The following is a 19,237-nucleotide window of genomic DNA, read 5'->3' on the forward strand; positions in this document are numbered from 1 at the left end:
AAAAGGGCTGGGTAATATAGTCTAATCCTAGGCTTTCTTCCACCCTGGCTGCAATACAGCTCAACAAGGAGCAAGTCCACCATGGCATTCTCATATTTGTCCTCAATTCCTCCCCATCAGAATTTGAAACAATTATCAATTTCCCTCAACTGTCTCAAAGACTCAGCACCATTAAGACTGGAACTCAAGGCAGGATTAATGTATTCCTTTTTAGCCTCATCTACCAAAATGCAGTTCAAAGGAGTGAACTCAAATGCCTCTCAGGAAAAGTCTCCAAAAAGAAGGTCTTCCCACTACTGAGCACAAGGCGTAAATATACCACAACTACTTAGGTTCCAAAGAGTTCCAAAGGATTATGTTTTCAGCCTTGGAATTAACTGCTACAAACGGTGTTTTACAAATCTAAACTCTGCTCTTAACAGAGCCCTTTTAATACTCAAAAAGAACCAAGGTTTTTTTTTCCATCAAATGGTTATTAATAGTTATAGACTAGGTAAACGAGAATGCAAAGAAAAGGGCATTTCACATTTTAGAAGTACCTACACTACTTCAGGAAAGAGTTCTTAAAGCTCCCTCCACTGTGCAGGTAACAAAATGTTAAAACTTGTTGCCCAAAGCTAAATCCAAAAGTTATATACTAAGAAAACCCTATAGGAGTATAAACTGGTACAACCACTTTAGAAACCTGTTTGGCAGTATACCTCATGACCCAACAATTGTATTTACGTTTACTAAAAGACATGTTCAAGAATGTAGCAATGTCATTCATAACAGCCAAAAACTAGAAACATAAATGTTCATCAACTACAGAATGAATAAATTTTGATATTTTATATACCATAAAACTACACAGCAATAATTCTTAAAAATATTGCTACATCAGACCATGGCTGAAACTCACAGATACAATCAACATTCAGAACAAAAGACATTCACAAAAGAAAATATATTGTATGCTTCCATTTATATAAAACTGAAAAATAAGCAAAACTACAGTGAGAAGAATGACAGCCTTTGGTGGGTATCAACTGGGAGGGATATGAGGAGCTTTCTGGGATGCTGGACATTTTTCACATCTTGATCTGGGCAGAGAGTACGTGTATCCATATACAAATATTCATTGGCCTGTACAATTAAGATTTGTGCCCTTTACTGTACACAAATTATCCCTCCAAAAAGAAAATTCCACACTTTTTTTTAAAATTTAAAAGTGCTTTGTTCACGTCGTAGGATAACAGGACATGTAAATAACAATGTGCCAGGAGAAAAGGCTAGGACGAGTGCTCTGCAGTTTCTGCCTGTACAACAGGCAAGTCATTCATTCATCAAACACTTATAGTTTGCCTATCTCATGACAAAAAGCTCATATAGCTATGTTATATTAAGTCAAAAAGCATTATTAGATAAAAATCACAACTCACTAGATAAGATGTAACAATTTTAGATCTGGATGCACCTAGTAATAAAATATCAAGTTATGTACAATAAAATCTAATAGAACTACAAGAAGAAATAATGGAAACAGTCCAAATATCCATCATCAGTGGAATGGCTAAATAAATTGTAGTAATCATATAATGAAATGCTATATAACAATGAAAATGAATGAACTAAACTATAAACTACATGCAACAACATGGATGAATCTCGCAAATACTGGGCAATATAGGAAAATCACCAAAAATACATATAAATCGTTCACTGCAATCCCTATCAAATTACCAATGGTATATTTTTCACAGAACTAGGACAAAAAATTTTAAATTTGTATGGAAACACAAAAGACCCCAAATATCCAAAACAACCTTGAGAAAGAAGAATGGAGCTGGAGGAATCACACTCCCTGACTTCAGACTATACTACAAAGCTACAGTAATCAAAACAGTATGGTGCCGGCACAAAAACAGACATACAGATCAATGGAACAGGATAGAAAGCCCAGAAATAAACCCACACACTTATGGTCAATCTACAACAAAGAAGGGAAGAATATACAACGGAGAAAAAATAGTCTCTTCAACACATGATGCTGGGAAAACTGGACAGCCACATGTAAAAAATTGAGATTAGAACATTCTTTAACACCATATATAAAAACAAACTCTAAAAGGATTAAAGACCTAAATGTAAGACCGGATACTATAAAACTCCTAGAGGAAAACATAGGCAGAACACTTTCTGACATAAATCGCAGCATTATTTTTTTTGGACCTCTCTCCTAGAGAAATGGAAATAAAAACAAAAATAAACAAATGGGACCTAATTAAACTTAAAAGCTTTTGCACAGCAAAGGAAACATAAAATGAAAAGACAGCCTATGGACTGGGAGAAAATATCTGCAAACAATGCTACCGACAAGGGATTAATTTCCAAAATACACAAACAGCTCATGCAGCTTAATATCAGAGAAAGAACCAACCCAATTAAAAAATGGCAGAAGACCTAAACAGACATTTCTCCAAAAAAGACACACAGATGGCCAACAGACACATGAAAAGATGCTCAATATCACTAATTATTAAAGAGATGAAAATCAAAACTACAATGAGGTATCAGCTCTCACCAGTCAGAATGGCCATCATTAAAAAGTCTACAAATAGGGGCTTCCCTGGTGGCACAGTGGTTGAGAGTCCGCCTGCCAATGCAGGGGACACGGGTTCGTGCCCCGGTCCGGGAAGATCCCACATGCCGCTGAGTGGCTGGGCCCGTGAGCCACGGCCGCTGAGCCTGTGCGTCCGGAGGCTGTGCTCCGCAGCGGGAGAGGCCACAACAGTGAGAGGCCCATGTACAGCAAAAGAAAAAAAAAAGTCTACAAATAATAAATGCTGGAGAGAGTGTAGAGAAAAGGGAACCCTCCTACACTACTGGTGGGAATGTAAACTGGTGCAGCCACTATGGAGAAGAGTATAGAAGTTCCTTAAAAAACTAAAAATAGAGTTACCATATGATCCTGCCATCCCACTTCTGGGCATACATCCCTAGAAAATTCTAATTCAAAAAGATACATGCACCCCAATGTTCACAGCAGCACTATTTACAACAGCCAAGACATGGAAGCAACCTAGCTATCCAGCAACAGATGAATGGATAAAGAAGATGTGGTACATATATACAATGGAATACTACTCAACCATAAAAAAGAATGCAATAATGCCATTTGCAGCAACATGGAGGCACCCAGAGATGATCACATTAAGTGAAGTAAGGAAAAGACAAATATCATATGAAATCACTTATAAGTGGAATCTAAAAAAATCATACAAATGAACTTATCTACAAAACAGAAATAGACTCACAGACATAGAGAACAAACTAACAGTTACCAAAGGGGATAGTGGAGGGGCAGGAGGGGGGATAAATTTGGAGTTTGGGATTAACATATACACACTACTATATATAAAATAAACAACAAGGCCCTACTATATAGCACTATATTTATTATCTTGTAATAACCGATAATGGACAAGAATCTGAAAAAGAATATAGATAGACACATATATATCTATATATATAACCAAATCACTTTGCTCTACACCAGAAACAAACACAACATTGTAAATTAACTATACTTCAATTTTTTTTAAAGGTTAAAAAAATACATATAAATCCATTTGTATCAAGTTGAAAACAAACAAAATTAAAATTCAGGATGTAGAACTAGGTGGTAACACAATTTTTTTTCTTAAACAGCAAGGGAATAACTATCCCCAAAATCAGGATAGTAGAGTGATATCAGTAGAGAAAAGGGAAGGAGATGTAACCAGGGTGGGGCACATGGGGTTGGTGGTGAACGCTCTATTTCTTAACCTGGGTGGTAGATATATTATTGTTTTCTTCATTGTTATTCTTTAAAATGAGGATATGTGCTTTATACACTCTTCTGTATGTACAATAAATTAAGAATGCAGGCAAGCTCTTTTCCTTCCCATTTCCTCTTCCCGCTGAATGAAACGTGAACCTGACAGCTCAAGCTCAAAGCAGTTATCCTGACCTGGAGAGGATGCACTGAGCAGTGGAACCTCCTCAAAGACCTAGGAATGGCAGTATCAGCACCAACTGTTGACTCTGGATTTCTCTTACTTTAGAAAAATTTCTTTCTACTTTTTAGAAATCTCTATTTCTGTAGATTTTTCTCTTATATTCAGCCAAACCTAATCCTGATACATTCAGTGATTTGGACAAATAAAAACTTTCTAACATTTAAAGCTGTCCAACAATGGAAAGGACTCCCTGAGAAACTATACCGCGCCCACTCCTGGCCAGGCATTGTGGAAGGAATTCCCACATGGGAAGGGAAGTGGCACTGCAAGATTTCTAAAGGCCCTTCTGGCAATTAAGATTCTAAGGCTACTACGGGAACAAACTAGCTCTGAAGCTGTGGCAACTCTGCCTCTGAACCTATCCTTCTGTTATCAGCAAGAACATTCCTTTTCTATAACGTTCCATGACCTACATTCTTCAAGACTGCTCCAACACTATCTTCTCACTTGTACATTTCAAAACTAACTTGACCTTGACTTCAGTATACTCCTCTACCGAACCTTCCTCAACTCTGTTATGTGCTTCATGGGGCTGTCCTATAAATTAAATCACCCAGGTTCCTGTAACCTCTGGTTTCCAGTTGGGTTTGACCAATGAAAAGCTCCAGTAGACCAGAGGGTGGGAAAAGAAAACACGTGAGGTGTTTATTCCCCTTGATTCCCTTGCTGCTAGGCCACTGGTTGGAAGTGGTTGCATTCCCAGAGGTTACCTTCTCTTTCCGCTAAGCTCTCTCAAGTTCCAGAAATTACTCCCTCTCTTGCTGCGTCAGGCCTAAGGGCGCTAATTGCTCTTAGCCCTGAAGTGTTTCACCAACCCCTGTTGGTGTTCCTTAACTCTGGGCAATCACACTGCTGGACTGCACCAGGAGATAACTGACAGACCCAACAAACTACTTTCAGCCTGCACTGTTCCGTCATCCCTGATGGCTCCCATCTCCCCTTACCCCCTAGCATTGTTTTTCTCTCAGTAATTGCATTCTGTATGCTTCCACATATGGACTGATTCACTACAAATCAGTTCCCTATGGAAAAGTCTTAATCCCAGGCTGATTCCCATTTCTGCCACCAATGCGTACAAACTACATGTAATACTAGATTGGGCAATGCCTAATTAAGAGGTAAATGTTACTAAAACTTCCTGACACACAGACTGCAAAGCCAAGCCAAAGACTGGGATTTGGGGTTTATCTATTTATAACTTTCCTTTCCTTTAGACCAAAAGCTGGAGAAATTATCATACTTGTTATTATATTTTGCTTTATTTACAAGAATGGAACAAGGCCAAAAACAGTGCTCATCCTACAATGGCCACTCAAATTGTCAACAAAAATTGAAATGTCCTACCAGTTCCAATGAATCCTCCCTTTCTTACAGACAAGCCTACAAGTAAGACACCAGATTCAAATAATAGAAATGAGCTTTTAGTGTCAATCTTTCAGTTTATTGGTTAAATCCCATTTGAGAGTCATAAAGAAAGCATGCCTGAAAAAGATTCAAGGGTCAAAGATAAAGCTCTAATATCTGGAAAGATGTGATTTTTGCACCTGAAAAACAAAACTGAGACAGGCTTACCGTTTTCAAATCAACAGTGCTGCAGAAATGTTGCAAAAGACAGCACTTCTTAGGACTTCTACTGTGCTTCAGAATATCATGCTGCACACTCTCCAATATATATTCCAAAGTAGCAGAGCTTGATCCATGGGCAAAACAACCCAAGTATCACTGTAACAGACCCATTAAACTCTAAGAAAAGACCTACTGCCCCATCCACATGAATGCCAGGGCTGCACAGATACTGTTACTTATGTTAAGGAACCTAGAGCAGGGTTTCTCAACCTGGGCGCTTCTGACATTTCGGGCCAGGTAATTCTAGGTTGTGAGGGACTACACTGCAGAGTAGGGCAATCAGTTGCATCTCTGACCTCTAGCACTCCTCCAGTATGACAATCAAAAGTATCTCTACACACTGCCAAACGTCCGGGGAATGGGGGTTGGGGCAAAAACTGCCCCTGGCTGAGAACCTCGACCCTAGATCAACTTTTATCACTCACACCCCACCCAGCACTACCACAGTGCATACGGTAACTCTGAGTCATCCATCTGGATAGTCTATGGGAGTAGACTTAGCTTCATAAAGTACCTTTTTTTTTTTGTTAAAGCTAGGAGTATTTGGCAACTCGCAAAGCGATACAGACCCCTAGCACTAGGAAGGAGGAGAAGATGATGAAAAGAATGGTTGCTAAAGTGGAGAAAGACTGCTAAAAAATTTCCAGACTTGAATTCCCTCTGAAAGCATCACAATTCTCAGATGAATGAATACACTCACTCACTTTATTCTCTCTGAGACGTTACGTGGAAATATCACAGTCCGTGGCATAAATGAACAAATGGAAATAGGCAGGCAAAACCCTTTAATCAAATGAGGACAAAGCACTGAGGGCTGACAGCCCAAGAACCTTTGTCTGGAATCCAAAGTTTGTCATATATGGACTCCAGTCCATCTTCAAGTTTTATTGCCATAGCATACTGTCCACAAAAGTGGCTTTCTACCCTATCAGACCCAACGTCCCCTTCTGTAACAAATACTTTGTAATGCTCTTTATTCTGAAATGAAATTCAAAGATTATAACATTATACCCATAGACATAACTTTTAAAATTTCAATATAGCGCCCCAACTGCAATGTAAGGGAAGAAAAACAAGAAGATTTGTATAATAAAACGTATGTTCCGACAAGACGAGACTGCAAGACAAAAGCATCCCCACCACTCTTCCGAAGTGTCCCCTAGAGGGCAGAGCTATCCCACTCCTGCTCCACACAAACCTGCTCTCAGCAGTCACACAGTTCAGCAACCTCCATCCCTTTCGATGAATATGACACAGAGGCAGCATCACAAATAGGTAAGAAAGAGGGCTTTGGGGCTTCCCTGGTGACGCAGTGGTTAAGAATCTGCCTGCTAATGCAGGGGACACGGGTTCGAGCCCTGGTCCGGGAAGATCCCACATGCCACGGAGCAACTAAGCCCGTGTGCCACAACTACTGAGCCTGCGCTCTACAGCCCATGAGCCACAACTACTGAGCCCACGAGCCACAACTACTCAGCCCGTGTGCCACAACTACTGAGGCCCACGCGCCTAGAGCCCGTGCTCTGCAACAAGAGAAGCCACTACAATGAGAAGCCCGCGCACTGCAACGAAGAGTAGCCCCCGCTCGCTGCAACCAGAGAAAGCCCACGCGCAGCAACGAAGACCCAACGCAGCCAAAAAAAAAAAAAAAGAGGGCTTTGAAGTCAAACCAGCTGTGGCTAAAACACAGCTCCGCCACTTCACTGCTATGGTACCCTCTAAGCCTAGTTTCTCACCTATAAAAAGAGAATGCCAGCATATTTTTCAGAGTTTTTGGGAAAATTAAATGAGCATGTAGAATATCTATTTCTGCACCCAACACATAATATGTGCTCAATAAATGTTAGCTATCAGACCTAAAGTATTATTCCTGAATCCACCTCATATTATGTCTTAGCTTATGCCATCTTACTCTCCCAGGAGAAAGTATGGATGACTGGATATTCATTTAGCAGAGATAGTCTAAAAAGGATTCAGGTACAATATAAGAAAGAAGTTGCATCATATGACTTGTAAGGTTGTTTCTAATTCTGAGATTCTACCATATGCTGCCCTACACTGAAGTTATCTTCTATTAACTGGGGTCCTTTTTTCCCAGTTAGAGGACCAAGAACATGTCTAATGCATCATACTGTACAAAGCAGCTACGGAGAAACACCTTGAACTCAGATCATGACAGTTTAGGGTCCCCCTTGAAAGCCCAGCCCTGGTCATTGGTTCTTTACCATTTAGCACAGGACAGTCAAAGAAAGAAGGACAACTTTTCCAGAGAGAGCACCTCAAGCAACATGTACAGTGTCTTCAGAGAGTGATGATTCAAGGGCCAGCTGTTATCTATATGAATTTATTCCTTACACCAAGGAGCAAAGCAACACCCCTAAACATCTAGATTTTCAAACAAGGAAGTGAAAACTAGTGGTGACAGCTAGAGAAATACTTCAAACTGATTCCAGAGTTAATATTCTGAATAAAAGCACTCACTGCTCAGGCTGTTAAAGGGAGCCCACAGGCCCAAGAAGTAATAAGCACATGGCTGGGCATGCAGTTATATCCTACTGACATACAGGAATCTTAATTTACATACACATACTGCTTCATAAAACAGAAGACAGAAGTTGCCAATTATTGCAAATCATTCTGCAAGGTGCTAACAGTGGTTATTTCTGAGTAGTGGAACTATCAGGGGTCGCTTCCTTTTGCTTATTAATAGTTTCCAATTCTTCTAACACATTGCTCTCGTAATGAGAATTCAAAATTCCACAACACAATTTATTATCTACTGACAATCCATGAAATCTGGGGCAAAAAAAACTATTTTAGGTGAACTCTTCATCTGAACCTGTGGATAAACCAAGTATTGATCTATGTCTCTAAAAATCATCTTTGTTCCCCACCTCAAACCAGAACCAATCACAACTTTGTTGCCCTCTTAATCTCTCCTGCAGACCTTACAGGTTTTGACACTACAGGACATCAGCACTGGATATTAAAAAAAACCTCACTATTAGTTTTCACCAATTTCCCAGTGACAGCTACCAACTACCAACTGTAAAGAGAGGGAAAGGAAATGTTTTAAATCAATGTGTTTTTTGCACAAAAAGATATCAGATTCAAAGAAGTAACTTATTCAAAACTAAACGCAGACACTTCTACATCGCTATTTGAAAACCACGGGCTCCTCACAGTAACAAGCCTCTATGAAAAAAATAAAAATCAATAAAGAGCCTCCATGGAATCATGAATGTCCCAAGAATAAAACGTCATTTTGGTAAACACTCATTTGGCAATTGTATTTTCCCTGCTCAGGGAAAAAACAGCACAGAAAGATCTCAAGAGAAGAGGGGAAAAAAACAGCCTTTACCAAAACAGGCATACTCCTCAGCACAGCAGAAGAAAGTAAATTCAAACCAGCTCAATTCAGCAATTAAGCAATTCACCATATACGAAGCACCATGACAGGTGTTTATCATCTCTAAACAAATAAGACAAGATATCTGCCTTCCAGGGAATCAAAACTCTAGTCTGGGAAACAAACACTTATAAACTAATATACGGCAGATCCAGACAAAATTTAATAGAAGTTTGAAAACTGTTCTGGTAGTATAAGAAAGGAGAGATTAAAATCAACTGCAAGAATTTTGAAAATGATTCTTCATATTCATTATATATATATATATATATACACACATACACTTAAATCAGTCACTTATCCATCTTAATCACTGAACCCAAAATAAAAGGTGGCAGAAACTCTCAGCTACCAAAAGCAAGCATCAGAGGTGAAATCTACACACTCATCCTTCGGACTAAAAATAAAACGTAAACGACAAGTGACTTACAACAAGGAGAATAGATGCAAAAAGGACTCACCAACATCAGAAGGTCCGTACTCGGCATCTTCCTCTTCCAGGCGTCCTTTCAGTGCCTCCCCTCTGCAAAAGGGAATCACGTTTGTTTACTTCTAACGCTTTAAACGCTCCCGTCGGCCCGCCGAGATTCGCCAGAGCTGCAGAGAAAGGGTTCTATCCCTCCTTTAAGAGCTCAGATTTCACTCCTAGCTTTCACACTCCACCCCAGCACCCCAAACCAGCGAATCAGAATCCTGCTGGCACTCTGCTTCCCTCCCACAGCTGCCCAAACGCTTCCAGAGCCACCCTCCCACAAAGCAATCCCCCCCAGGTAGCTACCGGGGGAAACGCCCAGCCTGCAGTGGACCAGGGCCTGAAGGCCCGGAGCCCCGCCCATTCAAACTAACCCGGCCAAGGAGCGGACGCTACAGGCAGTCCAGTCCCAGGGTCCAGCCTCCGGTGGACTCCCTTTAGAAACAGGTAGGCCTCGTTCTTGACTTCATCCCTCCCTCCCCACAACCCTCTCCTCGCCTGCGAAGGACCAGCAAACCTGCCCACCCCAAGACCACTCCTACCCCGCCAGCGAGTGGAGTTTCGGACCCCGCTCCTTCTCGGCCCTGGCGCCCTCCCCCACCCACTCGCGAACCCTGCACTCACTCAGACCTCAGGTGGTCGGCGCCCCTTCCCTCAGCCCGAACCCGAGCCCGCCCCAAGCTGCTAGCCCCTCGGTCCGGCCTGGCCCTTCCTCCTCTCCTCACCCCTCCGCAACAGGACCCCTCCTCAACAGGACCCCCCGCAGTCCAGACACTCCTCCCTCTCCCCGGCCAGGACCCGCCTCCCATTCAGTCCCGACTCTCCCCTATCCCAAGCCGAAGCCCTCCTCCCCAGCCCGGACCCTCCTCCTTCCTCCGGGTTCGCCGCGGCCCCGTCCACCTCCTCAGCCGGGAGCAGCTTCTGCGCTCCTTCCCTCGGACACTGTCTCGCCGGCCCTGCTCCTCTTCACCGCGAAACCGACTCGCGGGCCGCTGGGCGAAAGCTCCCCAGGCGGCGTCTACTGCTACCGCTGCTGCCGCCGCCGCCGCCGCCGAGATTAGAGATCCGGCCGCCGGTGGCCCCGCCCCTCCCCGCCCCGTCCGGAAACGGCTCCCACGGTGCCCGCCCCCTTCCCCAGCCCTGGCGTGCGCGGCTCCGCCGCCGGTCACGCGCACGCCCCGGCCTGGGCGGCAGGCCCACTGTCCCCTCCGGGCCCCACGGCGCGTGCGCGCCGCCTGCTGGCCTGGCGGGGGCGGCGCCTGGGCCTTCCGAGAAGGTGGAAGGCGCCCGCCCCAGAGGGTACCCAGCTTCTTCAGTCTCCGATTTTAAAAACCAACTTGCTGGTCACTTTTGACCACTTGGAGCCCCTGAGAGAGTCAGCCTGCAGAGCACTGTGCAAACTGATCCATAACAACGACTCAAGATGGGTCTCCAGAGAGGCCTTTGCGATTTTGAGTGACTCAGAGATTTGCTCCTTGTCTCCTTCCTGGAGACTTCCATCGAGGTCAACGATGCCTGAAGAAAAGCGACAGGAAAACGCCCTTATTGGAAATATTATCCCCATCCTCCCCTCTCCCCACAAAAATGGATAACAGTGACTATAGTTGTTGGGCAAAAATGCTACCAATACTACTTTATTTTCGTGAGCAATGATGGGAGTCATCTGATATTCAAGTGAGAGCACCCACCAGGATCACAGAGGTCACCCTTCATTTCCAGAAGAACTAACTCTTAAGTCAGTTTCATGACTTGCCCATGTTGTCGTGGCACTAATTCAGCAGAAGCAGAAGACAGTGTAGTTACTTGTAACTGATCGGTGATCTGCATACAGTATTTTTTTCCAACAAATTATTTAAATGACACCTACATGGCATCTTGAAATCTTAATAAAAATGACACTTATGAGTGTACCCAATTCCATCCCTTTGCAAAATGTCATGACACTAATTTGGGGTGTCATCACTACCATCGTTACCCTCATCTAGTGCTCTTAGGATGGAAGTCCTTGTTATCACATGTGCCCTTCTCTGCACAGCCCCTTTAGCACTTCCCAGCCAGAATGGTCAAGACTATGAAAGAGTCAAACAGGTTATCTCTGGGCTTCATTGCCCTCAGCCCTACCCATCAGAAGTCCCAGACATGTCTACTATCCAGAGCTCCTGAACCAGGCACTAACACCCCCATACCCTTAGTCCTCTTGCTGTTCCCCAGCAGACATGCATCCTCAGTGTTGAAGGGTCAGAAAATGTCCTGGGCTTCCTGCCAATGCCTACTCATCAAGAGTAAATTTGGGATTCCAGCTATGTCCTCCCCAGCCCTCATCCCCAACCCCTCTGCTTTACTTCTTCTCAGATCCTAGGATCTGCTCTCCCTAGCCTCCTCAACTGCCACCTCTCATCCTTTAATCTAGAATTTCTGTGGAGCTGACTGAAGGGCAAGGTCCACGTCTGACTGCTCCCTAAACCTGTTACAACTTCTCTGCTCCTCACACTGCACAGTAGGGGGTGTGTTCATCCTTCCCAGATGAATAAATTCAACCATATTGTCTAACCTTTATTGTTATGGACTGAAGGTTTCCCCCTCCCAAATTCATAGGTTGAAGCCCTAACCCCCAATGTGATGGCAGGGCCTCTGGAAGGCAGTTAGGTTTCAATGAGGTAATGAGGGTGGAGCCCTGTAATAGGATTCATGTCCTTGCAAGAAGACCAGGCAGAGCATGCTCCCTCTCTCTCTCCCCCTCCCTCCCTCTCTCTCTCCTCTCTCCTCTCTCTCCTCTCTCTCTCTCTCTCTTTCTCTCCCTCTCTCTCTCTCTCTCTCTCTCCTCTCTCTGTCTCTCTCTCCTGTCTCTCTCCTCTCTCTCTCTCTCTCCTCTCTCTCTCTCTCCCTCTCCTCTCTCTCTTCTCTCTCTCTTCTCTCTCTCTCTCTTGCTCTCTCTCTCCTCTCTCTTCTCTCTCTCTCTCCCCTCTCTCTCTCTCTCTCCCCTCTCTCTCTCTCTCTCTCCTCTCTCTCTCTCTTCTCTCTCTCTCTCTCTCTCTCTCTCTTCTCTCCTCTCTCCTCTCTCCTCTCTCCTCTCTCTCTCTCTCTCCATACACAAAGAAGAGGTCATGCAGGCACACAGTGAAATGGTAGCCATTTGCAAGCCAGGAAGAGGACCTCACCAAAACCCAAATTTGCCAGCACCTTGACCTTGGACTTCCCAGCCTGCAGAACTGTGATAAATAAATGTCTATGGCCACTCAGTATGTGGTATTATGCTATAGTAGCCTAAGCTAAGATACTTACTTTGCCAAGACCTATGCTAAGGCAACTTTACATCCAAGGCCATATTTATGTCCTAACTTGCCCAGATCAGGTGACTCTCATCATCTCTCAACTTGTCAACAAGGACATTAAGGCCCAGAGAAGGTAAATGGTCATCCCAAAGACACACAGGAGAATGGAGTAGCGTTTGGATGGGAAGTGAAGTCTTCAGATTTTGTAGGAAGGACCTAAGATATGTTTGTTAATGAATTGGAATCAAAGAACGTTAGAGCTAGAGGGGCCTTCAACTATTTGCAGTTCAACCCCATAATACATGCATGAAGAAACAAAGGCGGGGAAAGGAACATGACTCCTGGCAGTTCCTGGCGGAGCCCAAGGGCCCTGGATGAGGGTGTGTGCGGGGAGGGGGACAGGGGCCGAGACTTCTGGCACACTGTTGCTGTCCCCACACTCCCTCTGACTGCAGCTTAACATCAGGGATGACAAGAGAAGCATCAAGTAGAAAACGACCAGAGGTAAAAGATGCATGAGCATTAAGAAAGAAAACTTCAGCCTTCACAGGGGGAATCACAAAATGGAGCAAAGTCCCCATTGACTATCGGACTCACATGTCCTAGCGCTCTATTGGTGAGCCCTTGGGAGAAAGCAAGAGAGCAGAGAGCAAAGGGGATATAAATGAGAGAGAATTACAGTTCAGAGAGAAAAGAGATGTGCCAAAGCAGGAGTGATGGCCAAGGAGGGGACAAACGTCCACCTCTTTCCCCTCTCCCCCCAGATGCTTGCACAGTAGGGGCTTCAGAAGTTCTACAAAGGAGGGGCTCAGAGGGCTGGTGGGAGGCAGAGGTGGGGTGCTGGGGCTCCTATACTCGCAGCGTGGTCTCCCAGTGAGCGGCCCTGGCATCACCTGGGAGATGATTAGAAATGCAGTTTCCTGGAGCCCCACTCCAGACCTACCAAATCTCGATCTACATTTTAACAAGATCCGCAGGTGAGATATATGTGCAATAAAACTTGAGAAGCAATTCCCTCAACACCCTGCTTGCAGAGAAAGCACGGTGTTCTTTTTAAGATTGTGCATTTGTTTGGGACGGTTTAAAGGAGGTTGATGAAATGTATGAGGGTGAAGAGGAGAACAAATGCTCCCCAAATTGGTCTTTAGCACCATCATGGTGCCTTCCAGGATAAAAAAAAAAAAGATTGGGAGGGATTAGAAAGGCCTATGGGGGACGAGGGAGAACTGAAATACCTGCTGATGACAGAGGGCTGGGGATGGCAGGGGGCAGAATGTGGAGGAAGACAGTCTGGACTTTTTTCCCCATGTGGCTTCTTTGAAAGTAATCCACGCTGGCAAATCTGGTTCTGCTTACAATGGCAGCTAGCCATGGCCAAGTCAGTGACACCCCTCCCTCTAGACACAAGCACACAGTCCCTGCTCTAAAAAGCATGAACATGCTATCATGCCTCCATTCCTGACCCTGACGCCGCCACCCCCAACCCACCCAACTGGGACTTTCTATGGAAGCTCAGCTTAGGACAGGGCTGCGGGAAGATCTCAGGGCAGCTGCAGCTTCTAAACCACCCCTGGGAAGGAATGGCCCACAGGAAAGCCCCCTGCAGGACATCTGGTCATGGAGCCTAAAACGCCCTGCCCAAGGAGGGACAGGAAACCACCCAACAGCAGCAGGCTGGGATGATCATGACAGAACCGGCCACTGGGGAAAAGGGTGCTAAGAGCCGCCCAGGGCAGGGAGCATGTGCCCAGAGGTTGCCACACTGGGATAAAGAGCAAGGTGCGGTGGATCACTGAGCTACATGTCCCAGGTGCCAATTCAGCCAAAAGTCAGAGTGGCCAGGCCAGATCCTGAGAAACAAGTTACTTCCCAAGGAAGCCCACCTTTCCTGAGGAAGCCCCCTGTTGCTAACCAGGCTACACAATCACTCCTAGCAAAGCATCAAAACCAGAGAGTGACTGCTTATCAAAAACCAAATAAATACAAACTTCCTTGGGCAGAAGGAAACCAGCTGGGCCTGCGATGACAGAACATCTTTGAAGGCAGACGAGCCTCTACCCAGAGATCACTGTGTGGGCTCAGGTGAGTGGGTTTAACTGAGCCTGGGCTTCCTTGGTTGAAAAACAAAGGTTAATAGCATCTACCCTGGGACTGTGAGGGCGGGTGGGCATGTGTACCCAGCACAGGGCCCGATCCACAGTAGGCACTCAAGAACTATTAGTGTAACCTCCTCCACCATCTGCATGATGGAGTTCAGGTAAGATGCCAATCTAGGCTCTGTGACCAGCTAAAGCAAGCCCAGCTCTCTCTCATCTCATTGCTCTAGGTCTGGCTCAATCCCCATCAGGACCTGATCCTGACAGTTGATTAGCCTTTCCAACGTGCCCCTTGCCCCATTGAGTGCACCCTAGGCCTTTTCAAGGCTTACCCAAGAGCTACAGATCTATCATATTCCTGCAGATTTTTGGTGTTTGTAGATCAGTAAGACCCAAACCAACTAAACCCAACACCCCTTGTTTATGGGAGTTACAAAATATACGTCGTAAACAGGGGTGAGTACCTACCTACATAGCAATATAGTGTCCTAACTTTAAAACTGAAAGCCATCAGAAAAAAATCCTACGTGAAGTTAGCAGATGCGTGAACTTATGATGGATACGTATGCATTGAAGAGAAGATAATATTTAATATTGTTGTCATTTTTTTCCTTTATATTTGCCATTTTGAAATAAGGCTAAATTAGTATTTTTATACAACTACACACAATTGTTCTGAATGGGAAAGCTACAAATGCAGTCCAGTACAGAGGTGTTGTCTTGTTGACTCTAGTGCTATGTGAGCAGCATTACCATGGGTGATGTGATTTTCCAAAATGATGGATTAAGAGTTGATAAAGTTCCAAACAAAATGAAGGATAACCTACCTGCAACTTTCAACAGGGTAGATGTGCTCCGGGAAGAGTGTACGATAAAACCATGTTTTTAAAGAAATCCACTTTTTCTTGTATGAAAGTGAAACTGAGGTCTTGGCGCATGTGACTATGAACTGGTTTTTCTCCTACATGATTGTTCTGGCAGGATGTTAAAAAAAAAAAATCTGTAGGACTCAGGACAGTTCTTCATTGTGAGGGACTGCCTTCGCAATGTCTGCATTATAAGACATCTAGCATCCATCACCATTACCAAATGACAGCAGAACGACCCCCATCACTGTGACAACCAAAACTTTTTAAAATTTTGGGATTCCCCCTAGGGAGCCAAACTGTCCCACTGAGGACTGAAAACAGGAATGCACGCTAACACAAGCCTCATGTTAATATCTACAGCTGAATATCTGTCAAGTTAGGAGGGACTCAAGCGTCATCCGGCCCATCCTTCCCTTCTAGCAGGCACATCAGAACCTCCAAGGAGCTTTTCCAAATCCCCATGTCAGGGCTTTCCTACATTCCCTGGTGAATGAAGGGTGGGGCCCAAACATCTGTATTTTGAACATCCCCAGATAAAAGTTGCTAAATTCTATCCATTCTCATCAATTTCTATGCCTTGGTCCCACAGCTAGTGGAAACTGAACCTAGAATTCTGCTCTAGAAGCCCAGGCCCATAAAACATGATGATACTTATAGGTTCTCGTGCTGGCTTTGAGATTCACATGCTGTGTGGCTTTGGATTCACCCTTTACCCTCTCTGGGTCTCAATTTCCTGAGCTCAGAATTGGATAGAGAGGGGAAGCTGCTCTCCAACTCTTTCAGTTTAGAATTCTCTATGCCCTACTTGGCTTGCACTTCCCAGAAGCCTCTGTTTAGAAACTCTACCTCTCTGTGCTCAGGGTCCCAGGAGGGGCCCTTGATCACAGAGTTATTTGGTTGGAGAGGGTGTCTTCCCTGGTCCTGCGCTGAGGATGCGTGGTGTGGCCAGAATGCCCTGGGAGGCCAGTGCCTTCTCCCTCTCCCTCCCCTTCAGTGTTGACACAGATGGGATGCAATGAAGAGTAATATAAGTCCTGTGTAAACAGAGGACCAGGGGGCCAATTAGTAACCTTGACCCATGGTTACTCCTTGCCTGGCCCTGCAGAACCGGTTTCCAGGACTGACTCACTCAGAGGAGCTGGGCTTCGGGCAGCTGGGCGGGCAGCAGCTATATCCGGAGCTCAGGGTCAGGGTAGAAGGAGAGGGCGTCCATCTCTGCAAGCAGATGGAAAAGATTTTATGTCTTACAAAAGTAAAGAAATTTTCCCCAGTTTTTGTTTTGTTTTGTTTTTGTTTTTTTTAAACTAAGGGCAGTTGTTCTCCATGCTCCATGCTCGGGGGAATGGACCGAGGCGGAGGGATCAAGGACAGCGTGAGCTGAGAGGGCAGGCTGAGCAGCAGTTAACCAGGCAGAGAGATGCAGGAAGAGTGTTCCAGCTGAGGAAACTGTATATGCCGAGGCCCAGAGGTGGGCTCAGGAAGGCCAGCGAGCCTGGCAAGAGTTAGGGGGAGGGGAGGGAGAGGCAGGTCAGTAGGGACAGATGTGTGGTGCAGGTGTACAAATGCACATGCCTTCAGGGGCCCAAGCAGGTAATGGGAGAGTTACCATTTGGGAATGTAGACCTCAGGCTCGTTCATTCATCCATTCAACTATTTAATGTTAGGTTGCAGCATCCTGGGTGGGGGAATGAATCACTGAGCAAAACAAAGATCTCTGCGTCATGCAACTTACATTCTAGTGGAAGGAGACAGACAAATAAACAGAATAACTAACTATATGGCAAGTTGGAAGGTGCCAAGGGCTATGGAAAAAGACGCAAAGCCCAGTATGGGAAATAGAAAGTGTGGGGCATAGAGCAGGATGTCATGGGTGCCACAGTTTTAAGTAGAATGGCAGGCAAACGCAACATGTGATGACTCTTCATCCTTAGTTAGCAACAGGAAACAGCAAGCCAGCATAATTTCTGGACAAAAAGAGCACAAAAATATTGTAGGACCATGTTGTGTTCTTGTTGCAATTTGCATAATCTGTCTTGTGACCATGATGTAACTTGCTGAATCAACCCCTCTTTGTTAATTCCATCTTTCTCTCCCAAGAGAGAGAAAAGAAATTCATAGTTGCATAGTGATTGTCAAGTGATCTAAAAGGTCATAAAGAAGAATATGACTAAGGAACTCCCAGAACTTTGGGCAACTTACTCAATTGTTTTGAAGTTTTGTTTTTTCATCAGAATATACTATATGTACAGACCAGTCCACAAATCAAAGAGTAGAGCTTGATGAATACTCATGGCGTGAACATCAGTGTTCAGCACCCCTATCATGAAACAGAGTATGGCCAATTCAATTGTTTTTAAACAAATGCAACTGAGAACTAGATGGAGATGGTAAGTGTCCTGAGACCTCAGGGCCCTGTAGGATATAGTATTTCTAACTTTATCGAAAGAGCAGTAAGCAACCATTGAGGTCCTTTTAATCAAGGAGCTGACCGTATCACATTTGTTTTTTAAAACAATTCCTCCGCATAGTATAGAGAATGGCCGGAAGTCCAAATGGCAGACTAGGTACAGGCTTTTGCTTTCATCTCAGCAAAGAGTGAAGACAGTTGGCTCTAGGATAGAACAAGGGCGTGAGCTTAGAAGATGGACTCTTGGAAAGTGAGATAAACAGAGTAAAAGGAGCTTCCCAGAACTACAGTCCACCCTGTGCCCTGACCAGCAGCCTGCCATGTATGACCAAGCTAGCAGCCCCAGGGGAAAAGTCACATTCATAGCTCAAGACAAACTAACCCATGTCTAGTGGGCTATATCTTTAACCTGTTAGAGCAGGATTGAGGTACCTCTCCCTTAACCACGGGATTCTTTCTGACCTGATCATTTCCCACAAAACAGAGTTGGTTGTAGCAGTAACCAATAGAGTGGTTACATTCATGCTGAGGCTACTTCTATCTACCCTAGTGTTGCGGGCTGAATTATGTCCCCCAACAATTCATATGTTGAAGTCCTAACTCTCAGTACAGTACCTCAGAATGGGACATTCTTTGGAAGAGGGGTCATTGCAGATGTAATTAGTCAAGATGAGGTCACACTAGAGTGAGGTGGGCCCCTAATCCAATATAACTGGTGTCCTTTAAAAAGGGCAGATGTAGACACGTACATGCACACAGAGAGAATGCCACGCGGAGATAAAGGCAGAGATGGGAACTATGCTTTTACAAGTCAAAGAACACCAAGGACTGCTAGCAAACCACCAGACTGGGGCAGAGGCATCGGGCAGGTTCTGTCTCACGGCCCTTAGAAGGAACCGGTCCTGCGACACCCTGATCTCAGATTTCTAGTCTTCAGAACAGTGAGACAATAAACGTCTGCTGTTCAAGCTACCCTGTTTATGGTCCTCTGTTACAGCAGTCCTAGCAAATTAATACACCTAGATTCTCAAACTAGCCCCACACTT

The 19,237-nt window shown here is 44.7% G+C and overlaps 1 protein-coding gene across 4 annotated transcripts in view; it reads right to left on the reverse strand.

Moving 5' to 3' along the window:
- Nucleotides 1-17,452, reverse strand: part of SGPL1 (sphingosine-1-phosphate lyase 1) — a 61,269-nt gene extending 43,817 nt beyond the window's left edge. Inside the window, exons 1-3 of one of the 4 annotated variants that reach the window (XM_060286037.2) lie at nt 17,391-17,452; nt 16,914-16,999; nt 9,537-9,598 (exon numbers count right to left, since the gene is read on the reverse strand). In XM_060286037.2, the coding sequence (XP_060142020.1) occupies nt 9,537-9,563 (27 nt within the window). In that variant the 5' untranslated portion in view covers nt 9,564-9,598; nt 16,914-16,999; nt 17,391-17,452. The other 3 variants (XM_030862510.2, XM_060286039.1, XM_060286038.2) reach the window with 3 other exon arrangements.
- Nucleotides 17,453-19,237: the final 1,785 nt, after the last annotated feature.

This window comes from Globicephala melas, chromosome 16, assembly GCF_963455315.2.
Source record: "Globicephala melas chromosome 16, mGloMel1.2, whole genome shotgun sequence".
In the NCBI taxonomy this organism is placed as follows: Eukaryota; Metazoa; Chordata; class Mammalia; order Artiodactyla; family Delphinidae; genus Globicephala; species Globicephala melas.